Raw genomic sequence first — 18057 nt, forward strand, 5'->3', positions numbered from 1 at the left:
TGACACACACTGGTCTCTATGCACAGGTCACACCAATATCACACACCTGACACACACTGGTCTCTATGCACAGGTCACACCAATATCACACACCTGACACACACTGATCTCTATGCACAGGTCACGCCAATATCACACACCTAACACACACTGATCTCTATGCACAGATCACACCAATATCACACACCTAACACACACTGATCTCTATGCACAGATCACACCAATATCACACACCTGACACACACTGGTCTCTATGCACAGGTCACACCAATATCACACACTTGACACATACTGATCTCTATGCACAGGTCACACCAATATCACACACCTGACACACACTGGTCTCTATACACAGGTCACACGATATCACACACTGGACACAGATCACACTGATATCACACACCTGACACAGATCACACTGATACCACATAGAAACATAGAATTTGACAGCAGATAAGAAGCACTAGGCCCATCTTGTCTGCCCCTTTTAAATGGATCTCTATACACAGGTCATGCTGATATTACACAGATCAGTATACACCAGACCACTGAAATCATATACTGTACCTGGTGCACCTTAATCTCTGTACACAGGATTTATAATACATATTAATCATTTATTGTGGGCGTTTAAGGGGGATGTAGTTTACTTTTAGTGGTCTCTCAGATGTAGTGGCCCCTTATCTGACCTGTCTCCTGCACAGCAGTGATCTCTATACACAAATGTTACAGCAACGCCAACGCTTGCAAAATTTAAATCTATAGTATATTTATAAAATCGCTCCAAATTGCATTTGCATTGCACGTAGCAATGTATTCGCAGATCAATTTGCAAAAAAAAATAACCATCACCAATTGCTGCCACGCATTCACATTGCAGACGCTGTGCATGTGCAGTCGATAATCGGATGGATTGCTAATTCTATGATTGGTAATCTGTGCTGAATTAGCCTTAATGACCACTGGAGCTTGTACATTTGTGTGAGTCTGAAGTTCTGTTCTACTTCATCTACTACTTTGTATGAGTGTAAAACCAATTTCTTTGTGGGTAAAGTCACAGCCTAGCGTCTCTGGTACACTGTGAATGGTTTTTCGCTGTGTCGGCAAGGAGAGTTATAAACAACCAACCAATCAGCTCCTCTCTGACATTTTTCAAACACAGCCTGTGACATGGCAGATGGGAGCTGATTGGCTGTCTGTTTATCACTCTCCATTTGATCACTTTTGAAGCTTAGTGCATCTGGCCCTTAAACCCATAATTTGTAGTAAAATACAATATGCTCCTCTTCTTAGGGCATCTCAGTCTATGGTAAATGTGTAGAGCGATTAGGCACCAGACTGTTTACTGTAAACTCTTCATATAACAATCCTCAGAAACATAAATTCCATGTTAAAGTATAGCGGCTACAGAGTACTTGCTTCACCGCGTAAGTCTACAAAATGGCTGCTGAGGGACGCTCCAATAAAGTTACCAGCATGTAACAACATCCTATCCAAACAAACCACTAGAGTGTGCACTGAATAAACTGCACAGATCCAGTAAGACTTGTAACATTTACCATCACATACCTATAAATATATAGATATATATATTTTTTTGTTTAATATTATAAGCTAGTTAGTAAAAAAAAAATACAGGTGGTTTTCCCAGCTCTTCCCATTAATTACCTGCTGTATTCTTTAATACTAGGAAAGGTGGTATTTATGTAAAATGATTAACAACCTCAACACATTTAACACAGCCCTCGTTGCCTGTATATTCGTGACAGTAATGTTAGACATGTTCTGTTTTATGAATGTCATTTTTCACAGACTCCCCCCTGAGTGTCTTAAAGATAGGATCCCATTAACTATTATTGCAAGGAGTTCAACATATCCGCTGAGTCGCAGGTGTATACGGCTATTAAAAGTATAATAGACCCTTTGAAGGATGTTGAAAAAAGTTAGACAAATAAACTCTTTCTGTGTGTGCCAAAACCTCTGTTCAGTATTCCCCGGAGGTACTCCCAGGCTTTTGTGCTGCAGTTTGATAGGACCCAAAGAGAATAAAAGCCAGACGGTACAGAACTTAATATTTAAAGCAGATTTTCCTTCCAGTAACATAAAGCCATCAATACACAGTTAAGCAGTTTAACAGTTGATATTCTTGTGTTCGGTCGGAGAGCTGTTTTGCAATAGCAGTCAACCATCAGAGGAGAGAGGAATTCCTACAACACAGCATGGTTCGCTGCCTCTGCATGGGACCAGAATGTTGTACACCTAGAAGACGCCTTTCACATTTCATTCCAGGGTGGAGCGGGGGCTAAAAGTCCTCTCCACCTGACAGATCTCTGACAGCACTTGGGAAATGAGTTGGTGGTCCCAATCTGGAAAGGAAGACACCGGGCATTAGTGTTTGTCATTAAATGAGTGTAGGCCTCAACTGACAAGCTGATTACAGATAAATGCAGGACAAATGGCAGTGTAGGTTTTACAGAGTTTTAATCGCTATTGAAGTCACATATCTTTGTCACAGTGCCCGAGAGTGGGATTCTGATTGTGACATTGTCCCCATAGGCCCATACCACTAATAGATAATTATTTGTTTCCTGTATCCCATGAACAAAATATGTTTTTTTTTTGAGACACACTATATTATGAACATTGTTGCCTTATATAAATAAGTCTGCGAGGACTGGAATATGTTATCATCTTTCAGAATGTACAGTTGTGCTCATAAGTTTACATGCCCTAGAAGACTGAATTTCTGGCCATTTGTCAGACAAAATGAAAACTCACAAACTTTCTTTCACTCATGGTCAGTGGTTGGGTGAAGCCATTTATTGTCAAAAAACTGTGTTTACTCTTTTTAAATCATAATGACAACAGAAACTACCCAAATGACCCTGATCAAAAGTTTACAAACCCCAGTTAATTCCCTGTATTGCCCCCTTTAACATCAATGATGGCTTGAAGTCTTTTGTGGTAGTTATGGATGAGGCTCTTTATTTTCTCAGATGGTAAAGCTGCCCATTCTTCTTGCCAAAAAGCCTCCAGTTCCTGTAAATTCTTGGGCTGTCTTGCATGGACTGCACGTTTGAGTTTTTCCCAATGATACTGAGGTCAGGAGACTGAGATGACCACTCCAGAACATTCACTTTATTCTGCTGTAGCCAATGACAGGTCAACTGTCATGTCATGTTGGAACGTCCAAGTACATCCCATGTGCAACTTCTGGCCTGATGAGTGCAAATTTTCCTCCAGCATTTTCTGATAAAATGCTGCATTCATCTTGCCATCAATTTTGACCAAGTTTCCAGTGCCTTTGTAGCTCACACATCCCCAAAACATGAGCGATCCACCTCGTTGTTTTACAGTAGGAATGGTGTACCTTTCATCATAGGCCTTGAGTTTCTGTTGTCATTATGATTTAAAAAGAGTAAACAGTTGTTTGACAATAAATGGCTAACACTAACCATGAGTGAAAGAAAATTTTGTGAGTTATCATTCATATTCTCTGACAAATGGCCAGAAAATCTCAAATTCTTCTAGGGTATGAGCACAACTGTATGTATGATCTAGATGTTTCAGGGGCATTTTATGGTTGTGGATATCTTACAGGTGTGGGACACCTCTCTCCTTAGCATCCTGGCCAAGGTACTCCTGCAGTTACACTAACCAGTCATTGTGGACACTTTTCTCTTAAAGGACTTAAAGTACTTTACAGAAATAATTATTTATCCTACCAGAGTATCAGGTGAGGCAGCCATCTTGGGTGTGCCGTATAGGTGACAGTGTATTAGAGCTGGCAGATTGAGCAATTACTAGAATCTTAGCAAAGAAAACAATAGATAACACCACAGGGAATTGTCCATGATGATATGTATATATATGAAAAGGTCCAGTTGGCATATTCTATTTTCTATCTTATAACCCGCTCAGACTGAATTGTCTGATAATTCCAGCTTTTACCTGGCATTTGAATGCCGGGTCATTTCGCCGATTGCAGTCTGACACCCCCACCCCCTTTCACACTGCAAAGCAAATTACCGGGTCAAGCATTTCAACCCTGTTATTTGCCTTTCAACAAAGTACCCTCTCTTGTGCAAAAGGGTCAACGCGAGTCAACATTCCTGGGTCTTAGACCCTGGAAAAAGAAAAAGCAGGGTCGAAGAACCAGGAATGTCGACCCGGGTTGACCCTTTAACACAAGAAAAGGTCTCTCCATTACAACAGGGCTTATCTAGGTGCAGATGTAGTTGGAATTGGATTGGCTACAGTCATTCCTGGCTAGTAAGCTCCAGGACATAGACTGCATCTACAGTATCTGTATGTAGTTTATATAGGGAACATAAACATGCAGTAGTTTATATGGAGGAGCTACACGCTACATATGTATTTCATTATAACGAACCAGAGGCAGTTTTTATAGCTACAAGTAGTCTTGTTATGAATGTTCCTTTTTATTATCTAGGCTCAGATATGTAAGCATTGCTGTTTTGTGATGTGTTCATTTTCATGTAAAATCACATTGTAAAACAAACTTTCGATATTAGTTTGTTTTTTTTACTGGTGAAAATGCGGTTTTAAAAGTGACCCTTGTTCTTCCATTTGTGTACAGTCCATGTGGATCTCAGTTGACCCATAAAATAAAACTGTAACAAAGTGTAATTCAAATGGGGTATGGGTCATTGGGTTGACCCAGTGTAGGTCAAAATACATTGGGTCGACACCCTTAAGTGGACAGGCCATAGGTCGACACCTATAAAAGTCAACATGGTTCAGGTCGACATGGACTATAGGTTGACATAATTTTTGTTGACTCATGTTGACATGGACACCATATAAGTGTACAGCGTCACATAAGATAAACCTTATGTGCAGCCCGAAGCCGGGTGGGGGGACGCAGAGAAGCGGGTGGAGGATGCAGTGGCTTCCCATTAATTTGTATGGGTTTATTTTTGCAGCTCGGCTCCCGGATCCTGACTTTTATCACATAAGTGTCTAATCGTGTTTGAGCCCTCCTGGGGAGCTGCCGGGGAAATCAGGTCCGACTTAATGTATGGGAGCCTTAAGATATCAATATTTCCACAACTCAAGCGATAAGAGGTTTCTTTTATTGCTGTTTATTGCGGTGATAAAAGCAAAGCGTGCTTTTGGTTGCCCAAATGGCATTTTGGCCCAGTACTTTCGATGGCATTAACTGCCTGATACAATGTATTTCAGTGTGACAACTGCAATATGGAATGGGCACCCAAAAACAATTCAATAGCTCTATCTGTGTCAAAACACAATTGAATAGCTCTATCTGCGCCCGAAAACAATTGAATTGCCCCTTTAAACATTATTGCAAAGAAATTAAACAAAACAGCAACGATGTGTCATTTAAAATATCCATTGTTGCAGAATTTCAAACACGCACACCCCAGGCTTGTTAGTAGTTACTGTACATGCCTTCTTGCAAATATGTTACAGAACCATGTTGTACCTCCTAATAATGTTGCATTGAGGTATGCCAAATTTTTACAGTGGCAAAATTGTCCGGTTGCATTGGGCACATTTCTGTTTAACTTTATTTAGAGTCTTTTAAAAGGAATCTCTTGAAATCCATGGCAGTTTCCCTAATTCTACAGCTACTGTAGGAAACATTACAGGACAATCCAAAATCAACCCGGGAGCGGACTGTTTATATTCTGTACGGTGGGAAGTTGCTCACAACGAGCCTGAGATCTCAGCTGACAGGACCGGCACATTTTTACAGCCATCTTGTCACATTGACAACAGCCGAAGGATTTAGCACCTAACAACTGATAAATGAGCGTGTGAACACCTGCCCTTTGTCATACATTGTAAGGGAAACACTGACAGGCCTGCGCTGCCAAATGATGCTCAATTATCCGATAGACACCCATAAGCAAATGCCTATGTTGTGATATGACTACACTGACTTACTGACTGCCATTTACATCAGTAATGAAGTTCACAAACATATATACACGGCAATACTCCTAACTGCTAAGGAAAAACACAGGCTGGACAGAAATACACTGGAAATGCTCTCAATACACTCTCATTACTTTTGCAGCTATGGTTCAGAAAAATCTGAAGTCCATTCTTTAGGCTGCTCTGGGGCCCCTATGCTTGTGGGTTCCCGGGCAGTAGCTCACTATGCCCAGTGGGAAAGATGGCCCTGTCTACAGTATTTAGGTCAACACCGACATAAATTAGGCTGACAGGTACAAACAGACGACAGTGGGTAAAGTTTACAGGTTCAAAAGGTCTATACCACAACAAGTTTTTTGGGGTCACATTTTGTATGGTTAGTAATATGTGACTGCTGTCCCATCAGTAAGAACGTATATTCTCTCCCTCGTGAGTTTGCTTCACTCGTCATGCTTCAAGGCACGGTGAGTCGCTGCGCTTGCCACAGGTTACTGTCCTGAATCATAGTCCGCGTAAATAGTAAATCAAGCAAACAACTTCAAATTATCGTGCGTGTGTGTGTCGACAATTGGCATGTCGACCTTTTGTACCCGTAATGTATGTCAACTGTCTACCTAGACACTGTCTATAATCGGCTATCCCATTTGCGAATGCATAGAGCCACAGCTGTGATTGAGGTGTACGGTCTCAGATAAGTCTTGAAAATGTTATGTATGGAGGTGGTTGGGTGAGCGGATGCAAGGAGCTGGTGCCTTTCATGGAATGAGATTCTCGCATTTTGGGATGCACTCAGCTTCCCCCGCCGGGGTATCGTGACAGGGGGCATCGCCAGAAAAATCTGGCGATACCCCATAGAAGCCTATGGGCTTCTAACTCGACCCACCGCTGCCCCGCACTGACCCCCGTCACCCCGCACCGACCCCCAGTGGCGTAAGTTCGTCCCAGGTGCCCGGAGGCGAGATGAATCTTGGTGCCCCCCCCCCCCCCCCCAATCCCCACTTTAATATAGGTAGATACACCTAGACATGTGTGTGTGTGTGTATATATATATATATATATATATATATACTCCCTCCTTCAATCAACCCGACACCCCTTCCTCCCTCCTTCAATCAACCCGACACCCCTCCCTCCTTCAATCAACCCGACACCCCTCCCTCCTTCAATCAACCCGACACCCCTCCCTCCCTCCTTCAATCAACCCGACACCCCTCACTCCCTCCTTCAATTAACCCGACACCCCTCACTCACTCCTATTATCCCTGCACCTCTTCTTCCATCTCACCCCTGCACATCCCACTCCCTCCATCATCTCATAACTCTCCTTCTATTTCTCACCTCTTCACATTTTACTCACTCCTTTCCTTTCTCACCCCCTCAGCTATCTTTCTAACTTTTCTTATGCCATGCAAATCCTACTCCCAGAGGACCACTCGCTCCCACCCTCCTCCCCACAGCCAGTGGTGACTCACCCGAATCACATTCTCCTCCCAGCAGCCACAGCCGGCATGCTCCGACTCTCCTCCCCGCTACAGATAGCCGGCAATCGGGACCACTCTCCGTCTCCTCCCCAAAGCCATAGCTACTAGCTAGCCAGCGGACTCCGTCCCTCCTCCCCGCAACCACAGCCAGTCAGCGGACTCGCCCCTCCTCCCCGCAGCCACGGACAGTCAGCTCCTGCCATGCTCACAGCGCTGTGCGGCGTGTGCGCAGAGTAGACCGGAGCAACGGGACGGGACGCTAGCTGTAATGTAGGAGGAGGGGGGACTGTCACTAGACGGGAGACCTGCGTGCACTGTATACGAGCCGCGTATGACTGTGGCTCATTATTACAGTAGCAAAAGACATTCAATGGGGGGCAATGGCGTCAGTGCCCCCTGCTGGCCAGGAGCCCAGCGGCAAATGACTCCATTGCCTCCCGGACTTCCGCCACTGCCGACCCCTCACAGCTGTGTCCGGGCAGCACAGAGCTGTGCTGCCTGGACCTGTGACCTCCTCCTCCCTGCACTATGATCCTCTTATGGGTGCAGGGAGGAGGAGCAGCAGCAGCAGCGCCGGGTAAGAGAGGGAGGGGAGAGCCGCCGGGTCCCAATGGGACCAGCTGTCTCTCACCGCAAAGGACAGCTCTTAACGCAAGTGCTGTCCTTTGCCATAATTATCGCATATGTTAGAGCATATGCAATAATTATGTGGGCAATGTGGGGCGGTAAGGGGGCGCGGATGTTAGAGCATCCCCCCATGGTGTGTTAAGGGACTGTCGCAGTTCTGTCTCTGAAGTGTTTGTGAACTCAGATTCACCTCATTCACACTAGGGACCATTCTCTGATGGAGAATCTCTATTGTACATGGGGCTGGTGCTTGTTTCTGTGGGGCTAGCGAGAGCTGCAATCAAAGATGTGCCATGTGCTATTTGGGCATCTAAAGCCACTGAAAGAGAAGTACACCAGGGAAGGGCTTGTAACGGTATTTTCATATAGCTATTTACTAATCCTTGGAGAAAGATAACGTGGACGGCGATAAAGTACTACCCAATCAGCTCCTGTCATTTTTCAAACACAGCCTATAAAAGGGCATTCCCAACCAATATCCATGCTTCGGTACAGGTGACTTAATTAGTACTTCAGCTGTATTGAGTTAAACACCTGTGCTGCAGCCTGGATATCACTAAAACCTGCACTGTTATGTGCCCTGAGGACCGAGGTTGGGAGTATATGGGAAAGTATAATGGGTGCAATGTGTGTGAGGCACACAGGCCCCTGAATCCAGGGAGGGCCACACCCTGCACCTATTTCTTGAATAATTACCCCTCGTGGAGTTTATTTTATAAAGTGTGGAGAGCGCAGCGAGGGGACGCAGATAACTTTACATGTATTCCGCGTCTCCTCGCGGAGCTCACTGCGCTCGACGCACTTTATAGAATCAACTCCACGCCGACGTGGATAGTGGGGGTATGAAAAGGTCGGGAGGACGCATAACCGCATCCCCTCGCGGGGCGAGCTGCGCTCGCCACGCTTCGGGGTGACATGGATAGTGGAGGTGTGCATGGGTGCTTTTAAAATGAAGTACCATCACATCTCATCGCATGGGTGCTTATACAATGAAAAATCGCATCACACCGCAAATGGCATGCGATGCGATCCGCGGGCAGGGTGCACTAAAAATGAATTAAGGAAAATCGCATCGCATCATACAGCAAAATTGCATGCGATGCGATTTTCCTACGGTGCCGTACGTATGTATATTGAGCACCCTGCAAATACACAATTACCGGGGACTCATCCACCTTTACCGGCTGCTCCAGTAAGCGAGTATAGGTGGCAGAGGTTCAGCAAGTGAATGTTCCTGCCACTGATAGTTTACTTGCCCGTATTGCTGATGTAAGTATAATCTAAATAGACCCCGTGTGACAGGAACCAGCCATTAAACATTGTTATTTCTTATGTTTATAACTTATGTGACACTAGACCTTACTCTAAATTCCATTGCACCCGCAGCTGTGTCATTATAACCTGGATATTTATAGGCACAGGAGCGAGATAGAATAGAAATGTTGGTCTGTAAGTGAATTTGGAGAGAACATCAACTCCTGACTGGATACAGACAGTTACTGTGTTGAAAACAAATGTGGATTTCACATATATGTTTTGTATTGTGTTCTGGTTCCTCTATACCAGCCAAAATGCAGAAACATAGGGGGTCATTCGGATTTACTCGGAACGGGGTCAATTCGGCCCCGTTCCGATGTTTGAGGGACTGTACATGCGCATCTCCTATATATTTGGCTACATCTGTCACTCAAAGTGGGTGTCTGTGTCTATAACGCTTAATGTGTGATTGCCTTCATCTGTGCTGAACACCTTTCTGAGAAATTAACCTGTTTAAAACAGGTGATGGCAATCATACATTAAGGGGAAGTCTAGAAACAGAGCATTGTGTCCCTCCTGGAGAGGGTCATGTTGGGAGGTATGTGTCAGAGAACCAGCCCAGTGAGCCCACAGACAGTGCCAGACACCCACTGCCTTCCCATGTTGCCCAGCACTGCTACTCCACAGCCACCAGGTGAGCGCCTCCCTCCCGCGATTTGCGGCAAAACCTCCCCCCCCCCGCGCGCCCCCCCCCTCCCGCGATTCGCGGCAAAAACACCCGCTCCCCCGCGACCCCCCCTACCGCGATTCGCAGCAAAAACACCCCCGTGACCCCCCCTCCCGCGATTCGCTGCAAAAAGAACCCCCCCACGACCCCTCCCACAATTCGCGGCATAACCACCACCCCGCGACCCCCCCCCTCCCGCGAATCGCGGCAAACCCTCCCCCGTGACCCCCCCCCCGATTCGCGGAAAAAACACCCCCCCCCCGCGACCTCCCTCCCGCGATTCGCGGCAAAAAGAACCCCCCCGCGACCCCCCCTTGCACGATTGGCGGCACCCCCCCTGCGACCCCCCTCCCGCGATTCGCGGCACCCCCCCCGCAATTCGCAGCAGCCCCAGGATTAAATGGCACATGCAAAACACTGACATGGCTATGGTCGACAATGAAAAAGGTTGACATGAGTTTTTGAAGATTTATTTTTAATTTTTTTAATTTTTTCATATTCATTGTCATGTGTCGACATGGACACCAATGAAGTGGCACACTTATGTCAACATTTACATGTGTTGACCTTTCTGTGTTGATTTTTTCTTGTGGCGATTCGCGTCACACCCCCCCGCAACCCCCCCTCCCGCGATTCGCGGCACCCCCCGTGACCCCCCACCTCCCGCAATTCGCGGCAACCCCCCACCGGAACCCCTGTGAACCCCGCCTTTCCGCGATTCGCGGCACCCACCCCCGCGACCCCCCCTCCCGCAATTCGCGGCACCCCCCCGTGATTCGCGGCAGCTCCAGAATTAAATTGCACATGGAAAACACTGACATGGCTATGGTCGACAATGAAAAAGGTTGACATGAGTTTTTGAAGTTTTTTTGTCATTTTTTGAATATTTTCATATTCATTCTCATGTGTCGACATGGACACCAATGAAGTGCCACACTTATGTCAACATTTACATGTGTTGACCTTTCTGTGTTGATTTTTTTCTTGTGGCGATTCGCGTCACACCCCCCGCAACCCCCCCTCCGGCGATTCGCGGCACCCCCCCCCCCTCCCGCAATTCGCGGCAACCCCCCACTGGAACCCCCATGAACCCCGCTCTCCTGCGATTCGCGGCACCCACCCCCCGCAACACCCCACCCTCCCGCAAATCGCGGCACCCCCCGCGATTCGCGGCAGCCCCAGGATTAAATGGCACATGCAAAACACTGGCACGGCTATGGTCGACAATGAAAAAGGTTGACATGAGTTTTTGAAGGTTTTTTTTTCATTTTTTGAATGTTTTCATATTCATTCTCATGTGTCGACATGGACACCAATGAAGTGCCACACTTATGTCAACATTTACATGTGTTGACCTTTCTGTGTTGATTTTTTCTTGTGGCGATTCGCGTCACACCCCCCCCACCCCCCCGCAACCCCCACTCCCGCGATTCACGGCACACACACCCCACCCCGTGACCCCCCCTTCCGTGATTCACGGCACACCCCCCGCGACCCCCCCTACCATGATTCACCGCAACCCCCGCCCCCGTAACCCCCCTCCCGCGATTTGCGGCAACCCACCCCGCGACCCCCCTCCCGCGATTCTCTGCAATCCCTCCCCTCCCGCGATTCGCAGCATCCACCCCCCCACAACCCCCCCTCCTGCAATTCGCGGCACCCCCCGCGACCCCCCCTCCTGCAATTCGCGGCACCCCCCGCGACCCCCCCTCCCGCGATTCGCGGACACCTAAGTTGCAATACAGGGCATCTTTCATACAATTCTAACCATATTTCTCATATACAAACGTTCACAAATTAAGGGGGCGCAGCCCCTTACGACGGTGTGAAGAGCGCCCGTAGGGCGCGATGAATCACCTAGTGTTATATTATGTCACATGTGAACCAAGCCCTGCCCATTACTATATGGATTTACAACCTCATATATACGTATCTGTATTTCCACAATTTTAATAAAGATTATGATACTGCAATGGCCATAAGCATAAATGTGACTACACTGTACTGATCTTTTCTTTTGTATTCCTTACGTGTTTTTTCTTTTTTCCAGGCAGGAATGGTGCTAAGGTGTGGATATTTCTGGCTTGGATTATTGCTAGTCCCTGCTGCGTGCCTGCTACGTGATGTGGTGTGGCGAGCGTAAGTTACATTACATCATATTATGTTTTTTTTTTACATGCAGGTGTATTTATATAGGTGACAGAGGAGAAACTACCACAGCAGGTGCATTGCAACGGGCCCCCTGAGGACTATGGGGCTCACTGCTGCCCAAACCAGTACAGGCATAGTTGCCTACCTTTTATTTTTCCTTTCCGGGAGAAGCACATGGTGGGGGATGCAGGGGGGAGACTGACGTCATATAGCCCCGCCCCCATTCCACAAAACGCCATGATTCGCGGGTCCGCGAAGAGGGGGCAGGGCTTAAATGATGCGAAATGCCATGATTTACATCATTTTAGCACGCCCCTCCCCCGTACAGTGCGAATTCCAGCATTTGTAGTTGCGGGGAAGGCCAGGGCTCCAAGGAAATTGTGGGAGACTTGCCCACCATCCCGGGGGGCCGGGAGGGGGACCCGATTTTCAGGAGACTCCCGGCCATTCCGGCAGGGTAGGCAAGCCTGAGTACGGGTCTGACGTCATCAAGCCCCGCCCCCATTCCACACAAACCCCGCTATTCTCAGGTCTGTGAGGAGTGGGCGTGGCAAAATTACGTGAAATTATGCAGTTTGCATACATTTAGTCCCGCCTCCTCCATAAAGAGCCGCAAATTCCAGAAATTGGTTCATCATCTTCGGGGGGTGTGCGGGATATGGGGAGCATGTGGGAGAATTGCCCCCCTTCCAGGGGGACACAATTTTTGGGAGCCTACCGGCCATTCTGGGAGTGTAGGCAAGTCTGTAGTTACTGTAGGAGCTGATTGGGTGCTACTTTATAGCTTTCCAACTTTACTACTCTCCAAAGCTTAGTACATTGACCCCTATCTTCAGTGTTTAAAGTTTAGAACACTGTGGGGGGAAAAGGTTTATAAATAATAATTCATACTCTTTTTAATGTGACTTCCAGGCTTTTCTTAGCAGCTAAAAATGTGCATTTAGGGCGGATAGCTGTGAAGAAACTCTAAATATTTATACATTTGCATGAAATATAACATGGGCAGAAAATGGAATAGATTTTGGAAGTTAGGCCCAAATCAGAGATGAATTTGACCAATGAATGTCTTACAGTTAAGCCATACAAATGTGACATGTCATAGCTCAGCCAGTGCTGTCAAAATAATTCCCTTTTAAGCAAGGTTTCCATAACACTTCCCAACTAATTAATGTAACGAGCTTACTCAACCCATTAGACGACAATGCCGATTGTGATGAATTTCCACAATATCTGCTCAGCCGTTGCTAGTGCGTCCCCCACAAATCACCAGTTGTTCACAGTGGGATTAGGAGGTTGTCAGGGTAACAATAACACAGATCATCCGGGATAACCCTGGACACTCACTTCTGCTACTACAGCCAGAGTGTTAGCGGCTGTGGGCTGCTGGAAGAAGCCAAATTAGAATAAACATCCAGCATAGTGGGGGGTACATGCTGGCTCCTATCTACTTAGTACATTAGTTTAGGCTGGAGATGTAGAACAATTTTACTGACAGGATTTATAAACCATCAGGGAGTCTAAATCCTGGGACTCTACATCCAGAACATCAATAAGGGACCGGGAAAAAAAAAGTGGTTTTTCAGTGCGCGCATTATAGGAGAGATGATTTACTGGGTGTTTGGGATATTTCAAATTTGACAGCTTGAAAAAAAAGATTTGCAGCTGTATCCTGAAGATGCTTATCTCACATATTGCACTATTGCATTGTGTGGCCTGGATTCTTCATTGTGTGGTTGTAATGTGCAGAAGTACCACGTTACAATTTTGTGTGTGTGTTACTAAACTTTGTGAATATGTAAAATCCGGAACTGGATTGAAACCCTGGACACACCGGACCAGACAAAATTAATCAAACTGTGCCTGAGCGGTGTGTGTCCTATCTGGTGTGTGTGCCAGTAACACCTGTCACAAAATATAAGGAGAATGCAATCTCTACTTCTCCCATCCCCCCGATGACAGGTTTTACAAGCACCCACGGATGAGACCCTGCTGGGTCCGGAATGGCAGAGTTTGATTAATGGAGCATATCCGGTCTGGCATTCCAGGGTCTGATCCAGATCCGGTTTTTACCTAGTCCCCTAAACTTTTCTTCCTGTGCCATTATGGACAGAATTGTGATGCTGTGAGACGGTGAGATTTTGGGTTCGATTTTTACCACATAGTCAAAATCGAAATCGAATGGACATCGAATGGTTTTCAGCCTCATTCAATGCCGATTTGATCCTGATGCGTATTCCATTTAGTGTAAATCAACAGTAAAATAGACTGTGCAGAGCTGTACTATATAGCCCAAATCAAATGCATTTTGCATACAGTTCGATTCGATCCCAAACTAATCAGGATCGAAACACAAACCTTGGATGCCCTTGAACACACTCTATGGCTTTAGACCTGTTCAAGATTGTAATGATAGGGGGCCAGAATCTCTAAGCTTTAAAAGTGATAAAATGGAGAGTGATAAACAGCCAGCCAATCAGCTCCTGCCTGACATTTTTCAAACACAAGAAGGAAAGACAGGGGCACAACTTATTGATTGTCTAGTATTAATTTATTAAAAATTAACTTTTATTAGGATTCAATTAAAAATATTGGGAGCCAACTATCAGGACAAATACATTTGGTACTTATGTAGTAACTGGGCTGCCGATTTTGAAATCGGGTCCATCGCATCGCATCGCACCCGACCATATCGCATTTTAACATAGAATTCATACCCCTACTATCCAAGTGGGCATGGAATTGGATATAAACCTGTGGCGAGCGTAGCGAGCCACCAAGCCCGAAGCGTGGCGAGCGTAGCGAGCCACCAAGCCCGAAGCGTGGCGAGCGTAGCGAGCCCCGCGAGGGGACACAGAATACCGTTCCCTCGCGGGGCTCGCTTCGCTCGCCACGCTTCGGGCTTGGTGGCTCGCTACGCTCGCCACAGGTTTATATCCAGCTCCATGCCCACTTGGATAGTAGGGGTATGAAAAGGACCCCTTTTTCCCATTGAATTCCATGTTAAAATGGACTCAGTCCATTTTAACATTGAATCCTATGGAAAAATCGGGTCATCGCATCGCATCGCATGCGATATGGTCGGGTGCGAGGCGATGCGATGCGATATCGCATCGCATCGCATCTGATTGTATGCCTTAACTTAAGGCATACAATCAAAAAATCGGCAGCCCAGATACTACATAAGTACCATACATTTATACATACATTACATAAAACATACAACACCTTTCAAAAGAAAGTATATGTTCTAGACAGGACAATGGAAAAAATATATTAGAAATCTATAGCCGTTGAGAATACTGTTAATATCTGAAATGTAGTATCTCTGCTTCTGTATCGTTTGGAGCAGATGACCTACGTTCTAGTGATAGCGAGCTGGCGAAAATAACACCTTGTGAAAGGATATCTAGTATGCTTCCAATGTGATATTGCCTCACTTGTAATGATTCGGTTAAAGTACAAAGAGATACTACAATTGGCAACACCGAGATCAGAAATTGTGATTATGTTGCAATATGGTTACCAGCATAGTGGCCCTTATTCTGGTTGGTGCGGAAATTCCCGCTTGCGTACGGGCCGCCGATGTTTATCTTCTGCGCATGTGCAGAGGTCACTCTGCGCATGTGCAGGCGATTTCGCCGCAAGGATTCTCTATACGCCGCACAGGGGGCGTAGAGGGGCGTGAGGGTCTACTTATCCTCATTACCCTATGCATACGCCCAGCGTTTCATGGGCGTTCCCATGCAAACGCGGGGCGTATGCATGGTAATGAGGCCGTGACGCGTGGGTACGGGGCGGGCATCTGACATCGCCGGATGTCAGCTGCCCGCCCCCATACAAGATTTCACACGGACAAGTGTCCGTGTGGTCTTGTGTTGCGGGACCTGGTGGAGCGTGCGGCCCTGCATTCGATGTTCGGCGACCATCGAATGCAGGGGCTGCTCCCAAGACGGAGGAGGCGTATCCCCGTCCAATTTCATGCGGATCGCCACATATCCGCGTACGGACGGCCGTGGCGATCCGTATGGAAGGCGGGGATTCGCCTGGTGCGTTGGAGCCGCATATGCGGCTCCGGCCGCACCAGCCAGAATAAGGGCCAGTGTCTTGTTGTAAACTATTATGCAGCCTTGTAGTTGCCAATCATAAGTGCCAGTGACTTTCACTCTCACCCAAGCTATTTAATTGGTAGAGACAAGGTGTGAGGAGAATTTATTAAATATGCAACTAGACTATCTAATCTAGTGGCGGGCTGATGGCATTAACAGTAATAAAAATAATAATTGGTGGACAGTGTGATTAAATAATATTATTGGTGGACAGTGATTAAATACAAACTTCAGTGGCAGTTGCCGTGAAGTGAAAATGTTGGAGGAGGGAGCAGGGAGAGGAGTCATTGCTTCTGATGACCCGGCGGCCCGGTAAGCGGCGACGGATTTAACTGGCAGCAGTTGCGACCTAAGAGGTGCGATGCGATGCGCAAGGGAACGCACATTGCATCATACCTCTTGTCATGTACATGCAATCTGGGCACCATACATGCGATTTAACACTTAAATCGCATGTAAATTGGCCAAATTGCATGAACATCGCCCTAGTGCAAGGGTGGGGAACCTCAGGCCCGGAGACCGTATGCGGCCCCCGTAGCCGGTCTGAGTGGCGTGGGACGGTTGCAGCAGGACAATTTATAAGAGAAATTTTGACATATGGCCCCCGGATTTTGTTCCCCATACAAACGGCCCTTGGCACAAAAAAGGTTCCCTGCCCTAGTGTATGGCGGCCTAACAGTCAGGTGCTGTTGGCCGGTGATAAAGTACCAGGCACTTTATCACTTCCCCTCCCTTATCACTGCTTCATATGTACATCTCTACCCCTGAGAAAGTTAGGTACAATAGGTACTGTAGAAATGTACAAAAGAATTAAGCAACCATTAAATTCCAATAATGTAATATGAACCCCTACTGTAAGTCTCTGTGTATGTATAGCGGGAGAAATATGAGTTACAATAGCTATAATACAGTATTATGTGTATTTGTCATACACATAGGTAAAATAAAGGCTATGACAAGTACAAAGCAAACGGATAAGCCAGAAGCAGACATCTGACAGCCGCTCGCCCCGCTCAGCCCTCATTTTACAGCATCGTTTCCATGAAATCACCTTGCGAGCTTTCTTCCCACTACGTGTCATCCTACCCGTGTTCCTTACATGTTTATGCCTGTCACATTTATTCTAATTGGTTCTTTTTATGTTTGTTTTATGTCCTATCAATCCGCCCTGATAGACTTGTTGTTGTAGCAGTGTTCCGCATTCATTTGCGGTATTCCGCATCCTCAGATATTGAGCGTTGCTGTGCATATTTTGGGACGGTGGGAGAAGGTGATTGCTCTATTATCTGATTAGTGCTGTTCTCCTTTGTTTGATCTGACATCCCTGGTGCCTGTCTGAATAAACAAATCTAGGGCATGCCGCACTTCAGTTCCCATGTTATGACATTACGGAGAGTGTACCGAGGCCCAATTACACCTCCTGCTTCTGGCGCGGCTCCTGTACAAATCTTCCCTGACTGTCAATAATTCAGGAGGGTGTCATTCCCTGAAGATGGGATCCTTGTTTATGGAGTGATGTTTTTTTTGTATCGCTTGTGATGAGAGCTTCAATTATTTTGTTTCTCCTTGTTCTCCTGGGTCTTGCCTCCTTGTTTATAGAGGGGGAACCTGCACTAATGATAATGCTATAATCTTCCAATTAATTTTCTTAGTTACTCCATGTTCAGAGGTACTATTGTGTCCAATACACAAAGCTTAAGGTGCGTACACACGGGGGTGATTCACATGGGGCCGTTCACTCCCAGGGTTTGTGCATGCACAAATTCACGGATGCGTAAACCCCGAC

At 46.5% G+C, this 18057-nt stretch overlaps 1 protein-coding gene across 6 annotated transcripts in view; it reads left to right on the forward strand.

Moving 5' to 3' along the window:
- ATP8A2 (ATPase phospholipid transporting 8A2) overlaps positions 1–18057 on the forward strand; it is a 683532-nt gene that overhangs the window by 623547 nt on the left and 41928 nt on the right. For all 6 annotated transcript variants that reach the window (XM_083169883.1, XM_083169886.1, XM_083169885.1 and 3 more), the window contains exon 34: positions 12065–12153. In XM_083169883.1, the coding sequence (XP_083026009.1) occupies positions 12065–12153 (89 nt within the window). The remainder of the gene's footprint in view (positions 1–12064; positions 12154–18057) is intronic.

This window comes from Crinia signifera, chromosome 2, assembly GCF_055691185.1.
Source record: "Crinia signifera chromosome 2, ASM5569118v1, whole genome shotgun sequence".
NCBI classification, from domain to species: Eukaryota; Metazoa; Chordata; class Amphibia; order Anura; family Myobatrachidae; genus Crinia; species Crinia signifera.